Source organism: Morchella importuna (genome assembly GCF_003444635.1).
Source record: "Morchella importuna strain M04M26 chromosome Unknown Morimp01GS038, whole genome shotgun sequence".
In the NCBI taxonomy this organism is placed as follows: domain Eukaryota; kingdom Fungi; phylum Ascomycota; class Pezizomycetes; order Pezizales; family Morchellaceae; genus Morchella; species Morchella importuna.
Genome location: NW_025763435.1, coordinates 420,706 through 437,795, shown reverse-complemented (window position 1 = coordinate 437,795; position 17,090 = coordinate 420,706). Strand labels below are relative to the sequence as shown.

The following is a 17,090-nucleotide window of genomic DNA, read 5'->3' as shown; positions in this document are numbered from 1 at the left end:
GTTGTGGAAGCTGTGGGGACTACTCTACATAAATGACCCGCCCGTACCCGCTTCTGACTCTACCTACATATGTATATATACCTATATGTACCACTAGCAGTCCTTCCGTCTCCGTCTCCACATCGCATCGCTTTTAGAGCCACACCCCCCCCCCCCCCCCGTGTCACTTCAGGCTAATCTTTCCGTATCTTCAGCAGACAGAAAAGGCTTTCTACACTGCCAGAGACCCAAACTGGGAACCACATCTTCTACCGCACGGAACCAACCCAGCACCACAACACTCATCACCAGCTACAAGAACGTCCTCTATCATGTGTGCCAACAGGCGGGGGCGGGGCGTGTTATCTACGCAAATGAGCCAGCCTCGAATCATCATTTCCTCCTTGAAACGGTGGTTCTGCCCTTAACGTAACGGGGTCACTTTGGCCCTTACTTTGGTGGTTTCTGTCAGCTCGATTGAGGTATCACTTTAAAAACACATGCTCTGCGGAGATTCATAGGACTGAAAACGTACAGCCTTTCTGGTTGACTCCCTGTCTCTATCAGATCGTTATCCGCGGCCGCTCACGGACAACGGCGTTGGTCAAAACCACAGTTGTTGCAAGACTACATTTATGTTCCTGACCGTCCATACAATGGCTGGGCGAAGGAAGTCTTGGCAGCGAGTGATAGCTTATGAAGGCGATTCTGTCTATATAAATATAGCCTAGCTAGGAACATGTGGTTTCATGTTTCCAGTAGAACTCTCGCCATTAAAAAAACGGCCGATGGAGTATATATTAACCAATTAATTGGGACACCGAGAGACAGCTTGAGCTCTATGAACGAATGCAACCCACGCCGGCCGGACTTGGAGGTTTAATCTGGGATCCCTTACTTCTTACGAGTACTTTGCCGCAGATTACGGTATTAATTGGGGGCGATGAGTCAGATGGTACCTGCGTGTATGTACCTACTAGAGATGGATACGCTCAGTGGGGCTCGAGTGTAAATTCCATTCATCGCACGCATTGTGGTCGGTTTGATTACAGTATCCGTCAAACAAGAACGTTTCGGTGCCTGACCATCAATTTCATAGCCCTACAGCCCTATTCGTCACTGGGGGGAATTACAGTCTTGATTGGGGCTCCACTAAATTAGCGAATCTAAAGCGTAGCGCCGCACTTGTCTAATCTGGAGCCCTATCCTATCCTATCGGGCGGTTATCAAGATGAGGGGTTGAAGTGGTGGTGGTGGTTGCCCTTCACGACGGCTGTAAACAAACTAGCTGCCCCCGGTTGCCCTCTGCAACAGACAGACAGCTCCGGGAGTGAGTTTTTTTCTTCACAACTTAACCGCTGGAGGTTGAGGGTCTGGCTACATAGAAATTGGAAATCACCATGTGCATGTGGGTGTGTGATGGGCAATCAGTGTTCGTGGGATGAACGTATGAATGGGGAACAGTTGTCAAAGGGACTGTCTGTCTCTGACTGTCGCAGTCTCAAGCCAGAATCAAATCACAGACTCCAGTCTGATCAGCTGCAAACCTGTTCCGGGCCAGTCCAGCCATGCAGGAGGGACATTTTCTCCTTAGATCTGTGGTTTCTGTGGTTGCTCTTGGTTGCCCTGGGAGCTGGCTGACCGACTGCGGTGTTTTGCACCTGGTTGGGGGCTAGCCGTTGCCCATGGCGACAGGCGTGTTTACGTCTTGGCCAAACTTCACAGCCAAACCACCAAAGGGCAAGCTGTACATAAGGCACACGAAGGCTCTGTCACCGCACGCACACACAGCTGTTCTGCTCAATCTCACAACCTCATTCCTCACAACCACACTTTCTGCACTCACGAACAAACACATCACATTCCCCGCCTCAATCAATTCCATCACGAGTTTTTTTATCAACTACTTCAATCAACCCATAGCTTCTACTTCAGAAGAGTCACTGTCACAACTACATAACTCAGCCTGTTGTTTTATCCCCTACCCAGGAAGGAAGGGAAAGAAAAAAAATAAAAAATAAATATTAAAAAAATATTAAAAAAAAGCCCACCACTCCCGAAGACAAGCCAGAATGACGGACCCAACACCCCCCACCGTCCAGACCCCCCGCAAGTCGCACTCCACTCTCTTCAGCTCTCGCACCGCCGGTGGCCGCATGCCCCTCACGCCCTCCCCCCGTGCTAGGGCAGTCCAGAACCAGTCCCCGTTCACGCCTCCCCGCCAGCGCCAGCCAGAGCCCGAATGGAACGTCGACCGCAAGCCCACAAAGTCTGGCTCTCTGCAGGCTGCCTTCGAGTCACTGAAGGTGTCGGGCTCCTCCAAGACCCGCCCCGCACCCCCTGCCGCTGCATCCAAGTCGGCCCCGCTCGCCACATCCCCAAAGTCCACCCGCTCGCCCCTCGAGCTGAATCTCGGCGTAAGTGAATGGTCCCTGACAGGCAGCGGCCAGAGCCCCGTCAAGAAGAAGAAGTCAAAGTCTTCAAAGACCACAATACGTATGAACGGTGACCGCTTCATCCCGACCCGCTCCGCCTCCTCGCCCACCGCCGCCTCAAAGATCGAGCGTCCCCGGCCCTCGTCCCAGACCTCGAACCGCCCCGGATCAGCTACGGGCCGCCCCATCCCCTCTGCCGACAACGTTCTCCGTGGCGGTGTCTTCGGCTCCGACGACGACAACACCAACCCCAACATCTCGAGCGGCGACGACACCGAGCCCATCTCCTACGAGCGGCCCAACCCCGAGTCCCTCGCCTACGAGTCCTCCGTCGCCGCCGCCTGCGGCGTCGACCTCACCACCCGCATCCTCGCCTTCAAGCCCGCCGCCCCCGAGTCATCCAAGCCCATCGACCTCCGCACGCAATACAACCGCCCCACCAAGTCCTCCGCCCCCTCCGCACAGTTCCGCCGCCGCATCCTTACCGCCCCCGAGCGCGTCCTCGACGCCCCCGGCCTCGTCGACGACTACTACCTCAACCTCCTCGACTGGTCCTCCGCCAACCAGGTCGCAATCGGCCTCGAGCGCAATGTCTACGTCTGGAACGCCGACAGCGGGTCCGTCTCGCAGCTGCTCGAGACCGCCGCCGACACATATGTCTCCTCCGTCAAGTGGTCTGCCGATGGCGCCTACGTCGCCGTCGGCGTCTCAAACGGCGACGTCCAGATCTGGGACGTTGACGACCAGACAAAGCTGCGCACCATGTCCTCTCACGACTCCCGCGTCGGCTCAATGGCGTGGAATAAGGCAATCCTTACCACCGGAGCCCGATCAGGCAACATCTATAACCACGACGTCCGCATCGCCGAACACAAGACCGCCGAGCTCCTCTCCCACACCTCCGAAGTGTGCGGACTCGAGTGGCGCTCCGACGGCGCGATGCTGGCGTCCGGCGGAAACGACAACCTCGTCAACATCTGGGACGCGCGCGCCCTCGCCGCACCCAAATGGTCCAAGACGAACCACAAGGCCGCCGTTAAGGCACTCGCATGGTGCCCCTGGCAGCTCAACCTGCTCGCCTCGGGCGGCGGTAACTACGACGGCTGCATCCACTTCTGGAACAGCACGACGGGCGCGCGTGTCAACAGTATTGACGCCGGATCGCAGGTCACGTCTATCAAGTGGTCGACGTCGTACCGCGAGCTTGTGTCGTGCCATGGGTTGCCGGATAATCAGTTGAGTGTGTGGTCGTATCCGACGCTGGTCAGGAATGTAGAGATCCCCGCGCATGAGACGAGGATATTGCATTCGGCGCTGTCGCCGGATGGGACCACGCTTGCCACTGCGGCGAGTGATGAGAATTTGAAGTTTTGGAAGCTGTTTGAGAAGAGGCCTGCTGGTGCGGCTGGGGCGGGAGCGGGACGGGGAAGGGGCGGAAAAGCGGCGGGGATGAAGCAGATGACGATTAGGTAGAGGGTGGTGGGTCAATTGGGTGGTGGTGGTGGTGGTGGTTTTTTGGTTGGGGATTAATTGACACGGATGGGCGCTTTGATTATTGCCGGTTTTGTGATCACTCTTTTTATCTCTTTTTTTTTGGTTCGATGCTCGTTTTTGGGAGGTGTGTAGTGGTAGTGGTAGTGGTAGTGGGTTTGGGGGGGGGGGTGGTTGACCGTTGAGACGGTGGTCATTGCTTCCTCCGATTCTCTTTCGTTGTTTATTTCTACTTTTACTTTTTGTGTGGCATTGCGTGGCGATTATATATATTCTACTTTTTTTGGGGGGGAAGGGGCGAGGGAAGATACATGTATTAAATGAATGACTGTGTGTTTTTTATCATGGCTGCTTCTATGAGATGAGATGAGCTGAGCTGAGAACGTATTGAGAAGTGTAGTTACATATGGAGTGTGCGAGCTCGAGGGGGTGGGGTTGTATTTTTAGAGGGTGTATGTAGATGTAGTGAGTACGTGTATGTAGTTACATAGTTAGTTGGGAATGAATGAACGAATAAATGGCCTTTATTGAGAAGTTTTTAATTGTAGTGTAATGTATATGTGCGGTTCGTCGTTTTATAATTAGAACACAGATACAGCTATATGCGTTTAACTGGAGACCTAATATGTACTTAAAACACCCGTTAGCTATGCTCCTGCGTTTAGTAGAGTACGTACTCTATTCCTACGCCATGAGCAAATCCCCGCATGTAACAGACAGAGATATCAAGACCTAAGTATGTAGGTAGGCAGACCATGGCGCCCATTTTCTACTGCACACATTGCAAATCCATGCTGCCCGTACAGAGGTGGGCTGGGGCCGGGCAGTTGCTTTATCTCATTTGCTATTTTACAAGTCGTACATTTCGCAACATACGAGTGATCGCGTGTGACCGAAATTAAATGACAATGATCAGCCAGATCAACATTGGCTGCCTGGAGTCGGTGCGCCGGGGGTGGTCGGAGCACATGGAGACGGAATTTGGGAATCCTCTGAAAGAAGGGTGCTCAGAGTTAACTGCGTGTAGCGGAGGGCTGTGGTAATGCATATGTGTGCTGCTGCCGTGATCGTGGGTTACGTATAGATAATGTAACTGTAGGCTTGTGGGAAGAAACAGGTGGTGTCACAATCTATCCTAAACATGGTGTATAAGATAGAAGCCCTCGTAGTCTTTCTAACTCATCAATTTCTCTCTCTCTCTCTCTCTCTCGTCATCTAATACTTTGGTCTCGTATCAGCCTTTGGAATAAATATCACACCGGCCCCGACGATGTGGTCTTGGTCTGATATCAAAGCTGGGTTTGTAGGCACTATACATAGTGCAAATACCTAACTTAATAATGGCCTTATTACAGCTCACCTAAAAATCCACGCCATCTCGACCCCCAAATCTTTACCAAATGACAAAGCAAATCCAACATTTAAATTCCCTGAAGAAAAAAAGTACCTAGTTACATTCCGGGCCTCTACTACAATATACAACCCCGATTTTTATTTTAAACTCCAAATTACCCCCCATCCCCCATCCCCATCCCCCCCCTCTCGCCATCCTCGCGATGCATCTATTTGGGCGCAATCATCAACTCCGGCCTCACAAGCTCCACAAACTCCTCCTCCGTGAGCACGCCCAACTCCAGCGTACTCTCCTTCAGCGTGATACCCTTCTTGTGCGCGTTCTTAGCCACCTTGCTGGCTGAGTCATACCCAATCTTGCTGTTGAGGCATGTGACGAGCATGAGACTCTCGTGGAGGAGCTTGTTGATCTGTTTCTCGTTGGCCTGGATGCCGACGACACAGTTGTCCTTGAAGGAGCGCATGCCGTCCGACAGCAGCGCGATGCTGTGGAGCAGGTTGCGGATCAAGACGGGCTTGAACACGTTGAGCTCGAACTGGCCCTGGGAGCCGGCCACGGTGATGGCGGTGTTGTTTCCTGGGTTAGGGTTAGCTTGCGTCATGAGGGGTCACTCGGAGGGAAGGGGGGAGCATACCCATGACTTGGGCGCAGATCATGGTGAGGGCCTCGCACTGGGTTGGGTTGACCTTTCCGGGCATGATTGAGCTGCCAGGCTCGTTCTCGGGGAGGCTGAGTTCTCCGAGACCGCAGCGGGGGCCGGACCCGAGGTAGCGGATGTCGTTGGCGATCTTCATGAGCGAGCAGGCGAGGGTGTTGAGTGCGCCGCTGGCCTCAACGATGGCATCGTGTGCGGCGAGGGCCTCGAACTTGTTGGGCGCGGTGACGAACTTGATGCCGGTGAGCTTGGAGACCTCGGCGGCCACGGCAACGTCGAAGCCCTTCTTTGTGTTGAGACCTGTGCCGACGGCGGTTCCGCCCTGGGCGAGCATCTTGAGGCGGGGGAGCGTCGCCTCGATGCGCTCGATTCCGTAGGCGAGCTGGGTGGTGTAGCCGCTGAACTCCTGGCCGAGGGTGAGCGGGGTGGCGTCCTGCAGGTGAGTGCGCCCGATCTTGATGATGTGGTCGAAGGCCTTGACCTTCTCATCGAAGGCGGCGTGGAGCTCACGCAGGCTGGGGAGCAGGCGCTCGGTGATCTCGAGGACGGCCGCGATGTGCATGACCGTAGGGAAGGTGTCGTTGGAGGAAGCGGACATGTTGACATGGTCGTTGGGGTGGACTGGCTTCTTTGAGCCGAGCTCGCCGCCGAGAAGCTCGATGGCACGGTTGGAGATGACCTCGTTGGCATTCATGTTGCTCTGGGTGCCGGAGCCGGTCTGCCAGACGACAAGGGGGAAGTGGTCAAGCAGCTTGAGGGAGATGACCTCCTTGGCCGCGGTTTGGATGGCTTCACCGATCTTGGGGTCGAGCCCGTGGGTCATGTTGACGGTTGCAGCGGCATGCTTGAGGATTCCGAAGGCCTTGATGACGGGCGGAGGCATGCGGTCGAAGGGCTGGTTGATGTTGAAGTTCATCAGGGACCTGCGATTTCCGCCATTCCTGTGAGTTCGAGGTTCGAGATGAGCTGGGGAGATGTCGGGGGAGGCTTACCGCTCGGTCTGGGCGCCCCAGTACTTGTCGGTCTGGACCTTGATCTCGCCGAAGGCATCACGTTCGATTCTGTGGTCTGCCTGTATTCCCGTTGTCAGTATGACGGTAAAAGATAAAATCCAAAAAATATCTATAGCTCGCCAGAGTTATAAGTTCAAGAAAAAAAAAACTTACCATCCTGAAAGTGGTTGTGGAGAATGACTTCCTTACGGTGGCAGAGAGCGCTTTTGAGGCAGACGCCCGCGGGGCCAAAGTGCGGGGCAGCGCAAATTGCACATGCTGCACCGATGAGCAGCGGCGAGCAGCTGCAACTCGGAGCGAGGTTAACGACACAACCATTCTGGGCACTTTGTGTGTATGGTCAATTCAATGGATATGGAAGGTGACAGTATTTAAATAGTGTGTGTGAGGGTGTGAGATGGGCGTGTGTGTATGTGTGTGTGAACAGATGAGAGTGTATGTATGTAGATACTCTCCTCTTCTGTTCTGTAGATAGATGAGCCTGCTGGGGCTTGCTTGGGGGGGGGGGGGGGGGGTGAGGTGAAGATATTCCAGCGAGCGAGAGGGGGCAAGGTGCTGCTTTGAAGATTTTCTCTCCCCCCCTTCACCACCCCCCCGGCCCTCCTCCGCCGGTGCGTGCGGGATTCGATGAATGACGGGCCGCTCTCGGGAAATCCCGGCTACGTGCGTACAATAGACTTCACTATTCTCACCGCCAGCTAAGCTTCACTCACGATCCCCAAACATTCAACACATTTCTCGTGTAATCTATGGCGGTGTTTTAAACCTGCCCATGACGTCGGTGGTAGAGTAGCTGTTGACCTACATACAGATGCACTCACCACGACGACGACGATATATTGCTCTACATATTACAAGTGCACACACACCCCATCCTCTTGGACCATCGTGATCAGTCTCGCAGTATGTAATGCAGTTAATGGCATTGTGCTATGTGTTGTGCTCTGCTGTGCTCTGCTGTGCTCTGCTGTGCTTCGTGATACACAACCCAACGTTAAGTCTCTCCCGTAGTGTTTTGTTGGGGATCCGGTTGCGCGGGGCTGCGGCTATTTGTTTTTCCGCCCGACCGTGGCTTTCCGACCGGCCCGATGCCGATAACACGCATTGCCGGGATCTGCCAGGCCGAGGCATGTTTCTGGCTTCCGGCGCAGGATTTAAGTGGGATTCCGAATTCAAACATGGATGAAGGCGGGCAGAAATATCATTGACATGTTTGTGTGTTTCATGTGTTTGGTTTGGGTTTTTGTTGGGTGTGTGCTGTGGGTCTGTGGATTATCACTCGGTACAAGGTGGTCTCTATGTAGCCAAGTATGTATAAGTAGATCATAGGCTCTCATATTTTCCTTCGTAATGGAACCATCCATCCATCTTATTATACTCTTCCTACGTATATACACTCGGCTTGGTTGGCTGCAAACAATCAACTATTTATCGATCAATCGGTTGGCTGGGCTGCAGGAGGTGATTCGCTGCCAACCATTGCGCTTGGTGGATTGGGACAATACTACATAGGTGATTCGCTGCTAACTATTGCGTTTTATGGATTGGGACAATACTGCACGACAGAAGGGAAGTTTGAGGACAAATTAAACGTTTAAGAAATCCATGGTGGAAAAGACGCCGCGGAATTATGGGATTTCTGCAGTGTAAAACTCACTATGCATGTCTCATCACCAAAGATATATTCATTTATCAGAATTCTAAAATAATGGCACTCATGCTGCATAACTAATAAATGCCCGAAAGCTCAATACATAATTGGCCTATTAACTCTACAACTAGGAAAACTCTCCACTAATCTTCAACGTCGCACCGTCCTGCTCACCAGATCTCAACATGGTTTCAATCTATGCAAACAATTAGCAAAACATCCTCAAAACAGAACAGAACCGATAGGGAAACACTCACAATATCCAAATCCCTATACGCCAATTCCGGCGCCTGCCTCTCATCCGCAGCCCCCTTCGCAATCGCCTCTGCGAACGCCGCCACCTCCTGCTTCACCCCGCTCCCGTCCTCTGGGAACTCCTTGACCTCGACCTCCGCCCCCCTCTGCACCGTCACCTTACCCCACGTAGCCGTCACCACCCCCTTCTCACACACAACCACATAGTCGAACTTCTTCACCGACGTCCCAAAGCTACACGAAAACGTCCCCTGCACCCCCGCCTTCGTCCGCCATACTGCATCGACCGTATCTAACGGCGGCAGATGTTCCTGCAGTCTAGTCGTGAACGCCGCAACCCTATCGACCCGATCATCACCCAGCATGATCTGAATAATGGCCGTGTAGTGCACCCCGCCGTCAAGTAAGTAGCCACCTTGGTACGCCGGTGTCTTGCGCCACGTGGTCTCGAAGGTGGCCCCGCCGGGGGCAATCATGTTGCCCGTCTCGACGCGGAAGTTGAGCACGCGGCCGAGCGTGCGGATTGTATCGGCGGCGTATCGCCATCCGTTCTGGAACCGCATGTTCTCGGCGACGCCCCAGTGTGTGCTGGCGGGGATGTTGGCGTGACGCCAGGCGATGAGTTCGAGGGCGATAGCGCGGGTGGGAGCGACGGGCTTCTCGGAGAGAACGTGTTTGGACGCTAGGAGACACTTTTTGATGATTTCTGGCTGGAGGGGAATTGGGAGTCTGGTCACCAGGTTCAATTGATATCAGCTATGAACAATGCTTGCAAATGGTAGGTATAGATATATGGCATACGCAATGATAACAGCGTGGATATCCTCCCGCGCCAATAGAGCGTCCAAATCATGACCGGCGCCTGAGTCGTCGCTGTAGATGTCGACATTGCTGCTCTCCGCGAAGAGGGCGCTGGCGGAGGCTTTACTGCGCGAGTAGACGGCTTTGAGGGAGAGGTTTGAGCAGGCTTCGACTGCGGGCTTGTGCTGGTTGCGGACGAAGTTGCCGGAGCCGAGGATTGCAATTCCAATTGGTGCCATTGTGAATATATATATAGTCGTGGAGTAGGGGCAGTTAATTGGTAACTGTGGAGGATGAGCGGGGTAGATAGGTAGGCCCTTGGAGAGAGCTTTTAGTAGTTATATATACGCTACCTAACTATCTTCTCTACCAAGTAATTGAACCTAGGCTACTAGATACTACTAATCCAATCATTTCCCCTCACTATTCCCGCCCCACTACCGAATACCAGTACCCACGATCATTGATACCGATACCCGAAGCGAAGCGCGCATAACCGCTCATCTCTGCTCTACAATATTTAGGCATCTCTACGGGTGAAATCTTTACGCGATTGTTTGTAATTCTCGATAATAGCCTCAACTTTTACGAGGCAGAATTCGAAGAGTAGAGGTAGAGAGGTAGAGGAGGTACAAAATCCCCAGTATGGGTGGAAAACCCCACTATTGCACTGTCGTCATACATACCCTAGATACCCCTACCCTATCCTACTCTAGTACCCCGGCTGGGAATGGTAATGATCGGTGGATGTAACCCACCACTATCACTCACCACTTACCACTCACCACCAGCCATGATACCAGTCGCTCAAAGAATAATACCAGGGAAGTTTGGGCCAATAGAAACCAAAAGAACTTGAAGATCTTGGCCCATTCTTGTCATAACCCTAATCTCCGTTCGTCAACTATTAACCGCTTCATAAGAGCACTCCTCTTCGTTACTCATCCATACCTACTCCTCACTCCTCCTCTACCTAGCTAGTAGTTACACAACCAAACCAACACAACTGCCTCCGAACCCATGCAAACAAGCACGTAGGCAGGCAGACAGGTAGGCAACGGGTCTCGGATCGTTGTTATTGCGGTTGTGGTTGTGGTTGTGGGCACGACAGCGCAGCACAGCACAGCACAGCAGAACGGCTGGATCTACAGCGCCGGTGCGGTGTTTGGTGTAACTTTATGCTAAGTGGTATTTATGTAGCAGTAGTTTTTTTTTCACTGAGTGTAGCAGGGCTGAGCAGCGTTTTGGCCCGAATATGTACTCTATGCAGTTGGGCTCGGCAGGGTCTGTTTAGTTTCCGCATAACTACATGTACGTGTTTACATACATACATACACACCTAGCTGGGCTAGCTGTGGAGTAGCTACCTGGCTACATAGAGTTGGGGTATTTGTGGATGGTGGATGGTGGGTCTTGTGTTGGGGATGTTTATGTTACCAGGAAGGGAAACATTCTCTCAAAGTACTCTAGTTTTTGGTAGATATTTTGCCTTAGACATTTTTAGGTGGAAAAAGAGGGAAGGAAGAGAATCGATGTGTGCAAGGAAGAAGGAGAGGGAAAAGAAAAAAAAAGAGGGTGGGCGACTGAACACATCTAAACAGCCAGACATACATATCCACAAAAGAAATATTTTTGACGGCATGGATACTCTGACCAGAATGATCCACCACAACCACCACCACTACCACCACCACTACCCACCATCGCCGCCGCCGCCGTCGGTACCGTGCGGTACAGTGCGGTGCGGTACGGTACGGAGACATTACATCGCATAGCATGGCATGAATCCAGGATACCCAGCCCAGCCATACTTAGTAAATCTGTCCATGTAGGTAGCACAAACAACGAAATACCTAACGAAACAGTTTTCTTTTCATTCCGAGTTTTCGATTCGCCTCAAACAGAGGTTTTTTCCGCCACTAATGTCTGTGATCTTGTGCACGAGGGCAGTCACGAAGGGGAGGAAGCCTCCCAACATTTATACTACGGCCCCCACTGGGTAGGCGTGGTGGTGGTGGTGGTGGTGGTTGCGGTTGCGGTGGTTGCGGTAGTGGGGCTATGGGAACACACAGATACATAGCTATGAGTTATGCGGTGGAAGTTACTCAAAGTTGTGGCCGGTGGCTGCGGGGCGGGTATCTATCAAGCCCCAACATCGAATATCCAACATCCCACCTGTTCAGTGCATTCACGTTTACGCATATTCAATACCCAGTTAATTCACAGAGCAGGTACCAGCAGTAGTAGTAGTAAGGCATGGTAGCTGTATATATACACATATACACACACACATCCAACCCTGATCAGTCAGACTCACCCATCCATGGGCAGCTAGGCACAAATGGATAAAAAAAATAAGAGAGATAGGAAAGAGAGATGAGGAAAAGAAAAAAAGAAAAAAAGAATTTAAAACTCCAGAAACTTAAAGGGAAAATTTCGTCAATCAATCAATCGATCCGCCCTCCCGCACCCGTTACACCTGGTATGAAAATGAGAATAGAGAGTTTAAGGAAAAGGGGGGGATGGTGGTTTGTTGGAAAAATAGGAAAAGGGGTAGTAGTAGTGAGTAGTAGTGGTGGTGGTGGTGGTGAAAGTGGTATGGAAGAAGAGGATGAGTGGTGAAAGAAAAGAAAAGAATAGGGGGGTGAATCGAAGTAAGACAAAAGAAAGAGGCCGTTAAAAAAGGGAAAGGGAAAAAAAAAAAAAAGGGAAACTGCATGATACACACAGTAAACACAATAAACCAAACCCAACAATTTGAACTACCAATATATGGCAACCAACCAACCAGCCTTCTTTCCGATCCGTGATAAATGAGAATAACAAAGGGACTAAACTAAGGAATTGTAAAAAATCGCACTGTAAAAGATATCAAAAAAAGTAGACCGTTGCCCCCCACCTTTCCAACCCCAACAACCAAAAAAAAGATGTAAAAATGTCCTTGGCTTTAAGCCGTAGTGACGCAGAAAAAATCAAAAGCAAATAGTTTAGGAAACCATGTAACCACCAGTACCAAAAACTAGGCTCTCCCCCACCACATACACATACAATATGCCTCAAATATAAAATATAAAAAAAGAAGAAATATCCCAGTAAATAAAGAAATAGCGATAGAAACAATACACTTTTGTAAAAAAGATGCCCACCGACTTACAAGAAACCGGATTCTTGTAGTAATCTGGTTTCAAGTCAGAACAAACGATTCATCTTCATCGATATGATCTGGATTTTCCCTCCTCCACCGATTCGCTCTGTTCTGCGCTTGAGACGCGCGATAACTATATTTTTCCGGATCTCAACGACAAAGCGAGTCGGTGGGGAAGGAAACGATTTGGACCGAATCACATTTGGGGGAAGATATAAGAAATGTATTTACCTCGCAATTTTCTCGTCCTCTCTCTCTCTTGGCTCCAAAGATAATGACAAGTTGTACATGTCATTGACATCTCGGGCACTTTGCATGTTTGTGATGATGTATTCCTGAAGTTCCGGTACCGGCTGCAATGGATATGGTACTGATTGATACTGCTGAATTTCACGCACGATGTTGGCGGTCTTGACGCGCTTGTCGAAGTTGATGAAGCCTTTATCTCCCTTGATGAAATCCTCGTTTCCGTCGGCAACGAAGGTGAGATCCTTCAAGTAAACACCTGATGAAAGCCACAAGTATAAGTAGGTTTCTTCAGAAAGCGCGCTCCGGAAATAAACTCACCCAAGAACGGAACACAAGGAGGATTGACAATGTGAAGCATCTCTCGATACTCAGCAAAGTTCATGGTCGCTCCCATCAAAGTATTCATTCCTTCCAAAATAGCATTAGTCCTGGTTGGTACATGTTCCCATGTCCTCTTCAAACGATGAATAGAAGATGTCTGTAGAGCTGCAAGAATGGCAGTGAGAGTCGAGAAGTTATTCAATTGCCGACATTTCTAAGAAGGGTTAGCATCTAAATAAATGACCTGTTAGATTTTAGATTTACCTCAGCCACGGCGATAAAATGCTTAATCACAATCACCCGCTTTCGGACTTCGTTCTGGGTTAAAATCATTTCCGCAACCCAGTTCGTAAGTCTGTTGGACTGCATGATGATAGCTCTGATATTCTCGGCGGGATCCGGTCCACCATTCGGCGGCTTACTCCACCCCTTGCTCAGGCATTCAGCTGCCTTTAACTTTCCATATGATTTGGATTCAATGATGGTCAATTGACGAGCAAATTCCAAAGCATCAATGTCCAAAAACTTGAGCTTTTTCATGTGCTTTGGTAGAATTGGTGGGGGTGGCTGAGAAACCATATTCAGAACCATGCGCTTCATCTCGGGCTCCTGACCACGTAATCGTGTATCAATGAGTGATAGAACTTGGTTGGCCCCTGATAACTGCGGCAGCATGACATCCTTGGCAAACGTGTGCATCTTCCTCAAAAGTTCTTTTGCTGCATCATCTAGCCCCTCCATCCAATTCTGCTCCAGCCACATTTTCATAATACTCAAAACTCGTACACGAATAAGCTTTTGTTTCTTCTCAGTCCATATCTCGAAATCGGTTGCTGACAGCCCAGAAGGAGGTTGAACCGTAAATCTTCGGACAAGTTGGTTGAAGAGCTCGGACGCAGTCGTAAATGAGGGATAGGTGAGTAAGAAGGTACTGATCAGGTTGGAATCTAGCATATCATGACGAGAGGCGCGCTCAACCAGAGCTACCAATGAGCCACCCTTCACCTTACCCTTTGCGCCGTATACGATCTCACTATCATGATCGCATCCAAGGTACCACGGTGTTTCTGGAGGAGGCTCTTCACCGAATATTTTCGTGATTTTTGATTTTCCGCCTTGAGGAAGCGGTCTATCCATCACCGACGGGGCTCTCGAAGTATTCTGGTGACGTGATGACGAGCGTTGGTGCGTTGGACGGCCTTGCATACCGGGATATACAGAGTCCTTACGCGTGAGATCCTCCGTCGTGATCTCCCTAGGTTCCCGGCTATCTCTCTCCTCAACAAGCAGCTGTATTGAAAAGTTCAGGGCACTCATTCCACTATCCACCTCCTTTATATATAGCCGGACTGCATTTAATCTGTCTTCTAAAGGATCCCCACGACATGCCGTCCATTCATCAGCCAATGGGGCAGAGACTGCCTGGCAAGCCATAAACAGATCCGCAAAGGAGTCGTGCAATCGCTGTCTCTGACTTGAAAAATCCAATAGAGTGGGGTGGTTCGGGGATGCCGTCAAAGCTGACAAGTTGATGGTATCAATAACATAAAAGTACCTCCGCATGATGTCAAATGCAGTTGAGGCTATGTTGATAAGGTTTGAGCTGGTGAGACCCTGTCCATATTCTGTAATCACGGATTCTGATGGGGGTTCCAACGAATTCTCAAGTCGTCTTAAGGCGGGTTTCACAAGAGAAGTCAACTCTTCCATCTTGTTTACCAGCTCAATTTCCAGCGGAGAGGTTGTTGCCCCTTGACTAGCCGCTGATAAAGTTCCAGATCGCCAGTTGATTCCATACTGACTTCCGTGAATAAAACCTGGTTTCAGCCGGGGAAGTTTTCCTTCTCTCTGTGCTTTAGCAATATCTGCAAAACCAAAGACACCAACCATCACCTCATCGGCCTCCGCCAAACATTTAGATTCAGCATCTGGTGGAGGACAATCTGTTGCTGCTACATGTGAAGATAGGACGAGTTTTGAGAATGCGGCCATGAAATGTCTGAAATGGGGATTTAGAGTAGTGTTTCGCATAATTATTGACGGCTGCCCAGAATGGTTATCGGTGGTTCCCGAGCCCGCCGTGATCAACAATCGAAGCATATCGGATATGTCTTCTGCCCGAGTAACATAATTTGAGCGGTCAAAGGTATTGATCGCTTTCCGATATCTCTCAACTGTAAGCCGAGTAGACTCTATCAGTTCATCCCACGATGTTGGTATACTTATGCCATCCTCGTAATATATGGTAACGGTATTGTCGAATCTTGTGTCAACGACCGGAGATGTGATGGAATGGCCGTTAGTGACACCATTGCTAACATTGACGGCGGTAGCTGTAGTGGATGTTGAGAATGAGGGGGAATGTCCAAGCCTAAAGCCATTTTGGAGGTTCCCGGAGTCGACTAATGCGGTGCTGTCTACCAGTGTGGCCTGCGATTCACGTTCTAGAAGATTAAATGAGTTTACACATTCTATACTTGTGGTTGTTACGGGAATAAAATACTGACCACCGTTGTCCTATTGTTTTCACACATTAGTATGGTGGTTGTGACGCATAAAGTTTTTTTTTTAGGGGAGCATACTCGCGAGGGTCCAGGGCTGTGCATTGACAAAACCAACATTTCACCTTCTCCAACATCGGAAGCCGAATCGCCTTCTTCCTCTTCTCCGAAATTCTGATTACCTGATTCGTCTCTTCCGTAGGCCCTTTCCAGAAGCTCAGGCGGTGGCCGAGTCTGATCGGGGGCAGAGAAAGTTGATCTATCTCGAGGACCTGACTCTGTTGTCGAAGTTGGTGCCTCCAGCGGCAGATCGGTCCTCATTACTCCTGTGTTTGTATTGAAATAATATAACCTTCCATCCGGCGTCGCTTGAGGTATCCAAAACGCAGCCTCGTCGTTCTCTCTATCATCCGTACCTTCAAGCGGCAGAATCGGCGACGGCATCCCACGCTCTGAGTCGTCGTCGTCCTCCTCCTCGTATTCATCGTCATCGTAAGAGTCGTCTTCATATTCATCGCTGTCTTCCAGCGGTGATTGAGTGCTACCGTTTTGCGTCACCTCGTGAGGAGAGATGAGTTCGCAATAGTTGCTGGGGAACCATCCTCGCTGGTTGTGAACTATGCCATCCCACCACCCACTTTCCAGTTGTGTGATCACCGTGATCACATCGCCCTGGCTAAAGCTCAAGCTGGTGGGATCTTCCGAAGTATAATTGTATAAAGCGCGCACGTACATCCTTGCTGGAATAACTTCTTCTCTCCTTATTGCTCTCTGAGGCATTCCCGACTGATGAGATGTAGATGCAGAGCGATCGCGACTGTAACTTGAGGCAGTTGACGGCCGACTGGTCCTTCCTCCTTCTCTAAATCCACTGTCTGTAGATCCTTGTCTTCCCGCCCCGTTAGAGATTCCGTTTCTTTCAACACGCGATGAGGTAGCTGACGGCGAAAAGAGAGGTGAGTGCCGGGCAGTAGCAGTAGCAATCATCACAAGTAGAGACGTCGCTGAGGGGAGATGAGGAGGGGAATAATCGCTAAGGCCCTGGTTGCTGTTATTGGCTGAAGCAACGAATCAAGATAGCCAGGATGCCCTAGTGGGTGAGACTTGAACAATGTTGGATTGGGGAGTAGGGGAGACCGGAGGGACTAAGAATGGCCGAGTAAGGGATGCGTAAGTAACAGTGGGGCAGCCGCAAACCCCAAACAAGCCCAAATGACGGCTATCGATGGACAGTCGATGA

The 17,090-nt window shown here is 50.7% G+C and overlaps 4 protein-coding genes across 4 annotated transcripts; 1 reads left to right on the top strand and 3 right to left on the bottom strand.

Moving 5' to 3' along the window:
• Positions 1 to 2,051: 2,051 nt before the first annotated feature.
• LAJ45_09742 (uncharacterized protein) lies at positions 2,052 to 3,887 on the top strand (the record flags this gene model as incomplete). Its single annotated transcript, XM_046119281.1, has 1 exon — positions 2,052 to 3,887. One exon carries the CDS (start codon positions 2,052 to 2,054, stop codon positions 3,885 to 3,887), a length of 1,836 nt encoding a protein of 611 aa, XP_045967603.1.
• Positions 3,888 to 5,467: 1,580 nt separating this feature from the next.
• Positions 5,468 to 7,245, bottom strand: LAJ45_09741 (uncharacterized protein; the record flags this gene model as incomplete). Its single annotated transcript, XM_046119280.1, has 4 exons — positions 5,468 to 5,835; positions 5,894 to 6,837; positions 6,907 to 6,986; positions 7,081 to 7,245. 4 exons carry the CDS (start codon positions 7,243 to 7,245, stop codon positions 5,468 to 5,470), a joined length of 1,557 nt encoding a protein of 518 aa, XP_045967602.1.
• Positions 7,246 to 8,705: 1,460 nt separating this feature from the next.
• LAJ45_09740 (uncharacterized protein) lies at positions 8,706 to 9,873 on the bottom strand (the record flags this gene model as incomplete). Its single annotated transcript, XM_046119279.1, has 3 exons — positions 8,706 to 8,774; positions 8,836 to 9,562; positions 9,635 to 9,873. 3 exons carry the CDS (start codon positions 9,871 to 9,873, stop codon positions 8,706 to 8,708), a joined length of 1,035 nt encoding a protein of 344 aa, XP_045967601.1.
• Positions 9,874 to 12,784: 2,911 nt separating this feature from the next.
• LAJ45_09739 (uncharacterized protein) lies at positions 12,785 to 16,585 on the bottom strand (the record flags this gene model as incomplete). Its single annotated transcript, XM_046119278.1, has 6 exons — positions 12,785 to 12,812; positions 13,011 to 13,284; positions 13,347 to 13,563; positions 13,614 to 15,793; positions 15,857 to 15,866; positions 15,932 to 16,585. The coding sequence occupies 6 exons, from the start codon at positions 16,583 to 16,585 to the stop codon at positions 12,785 to 12,787; spliced, it is 3,363 nt and encodes a 1,120-aa protein (XP_045967600.1).
• Between the last annotated feature and the right edge of the window lie 505 nt (positions 16,586 to 17,090).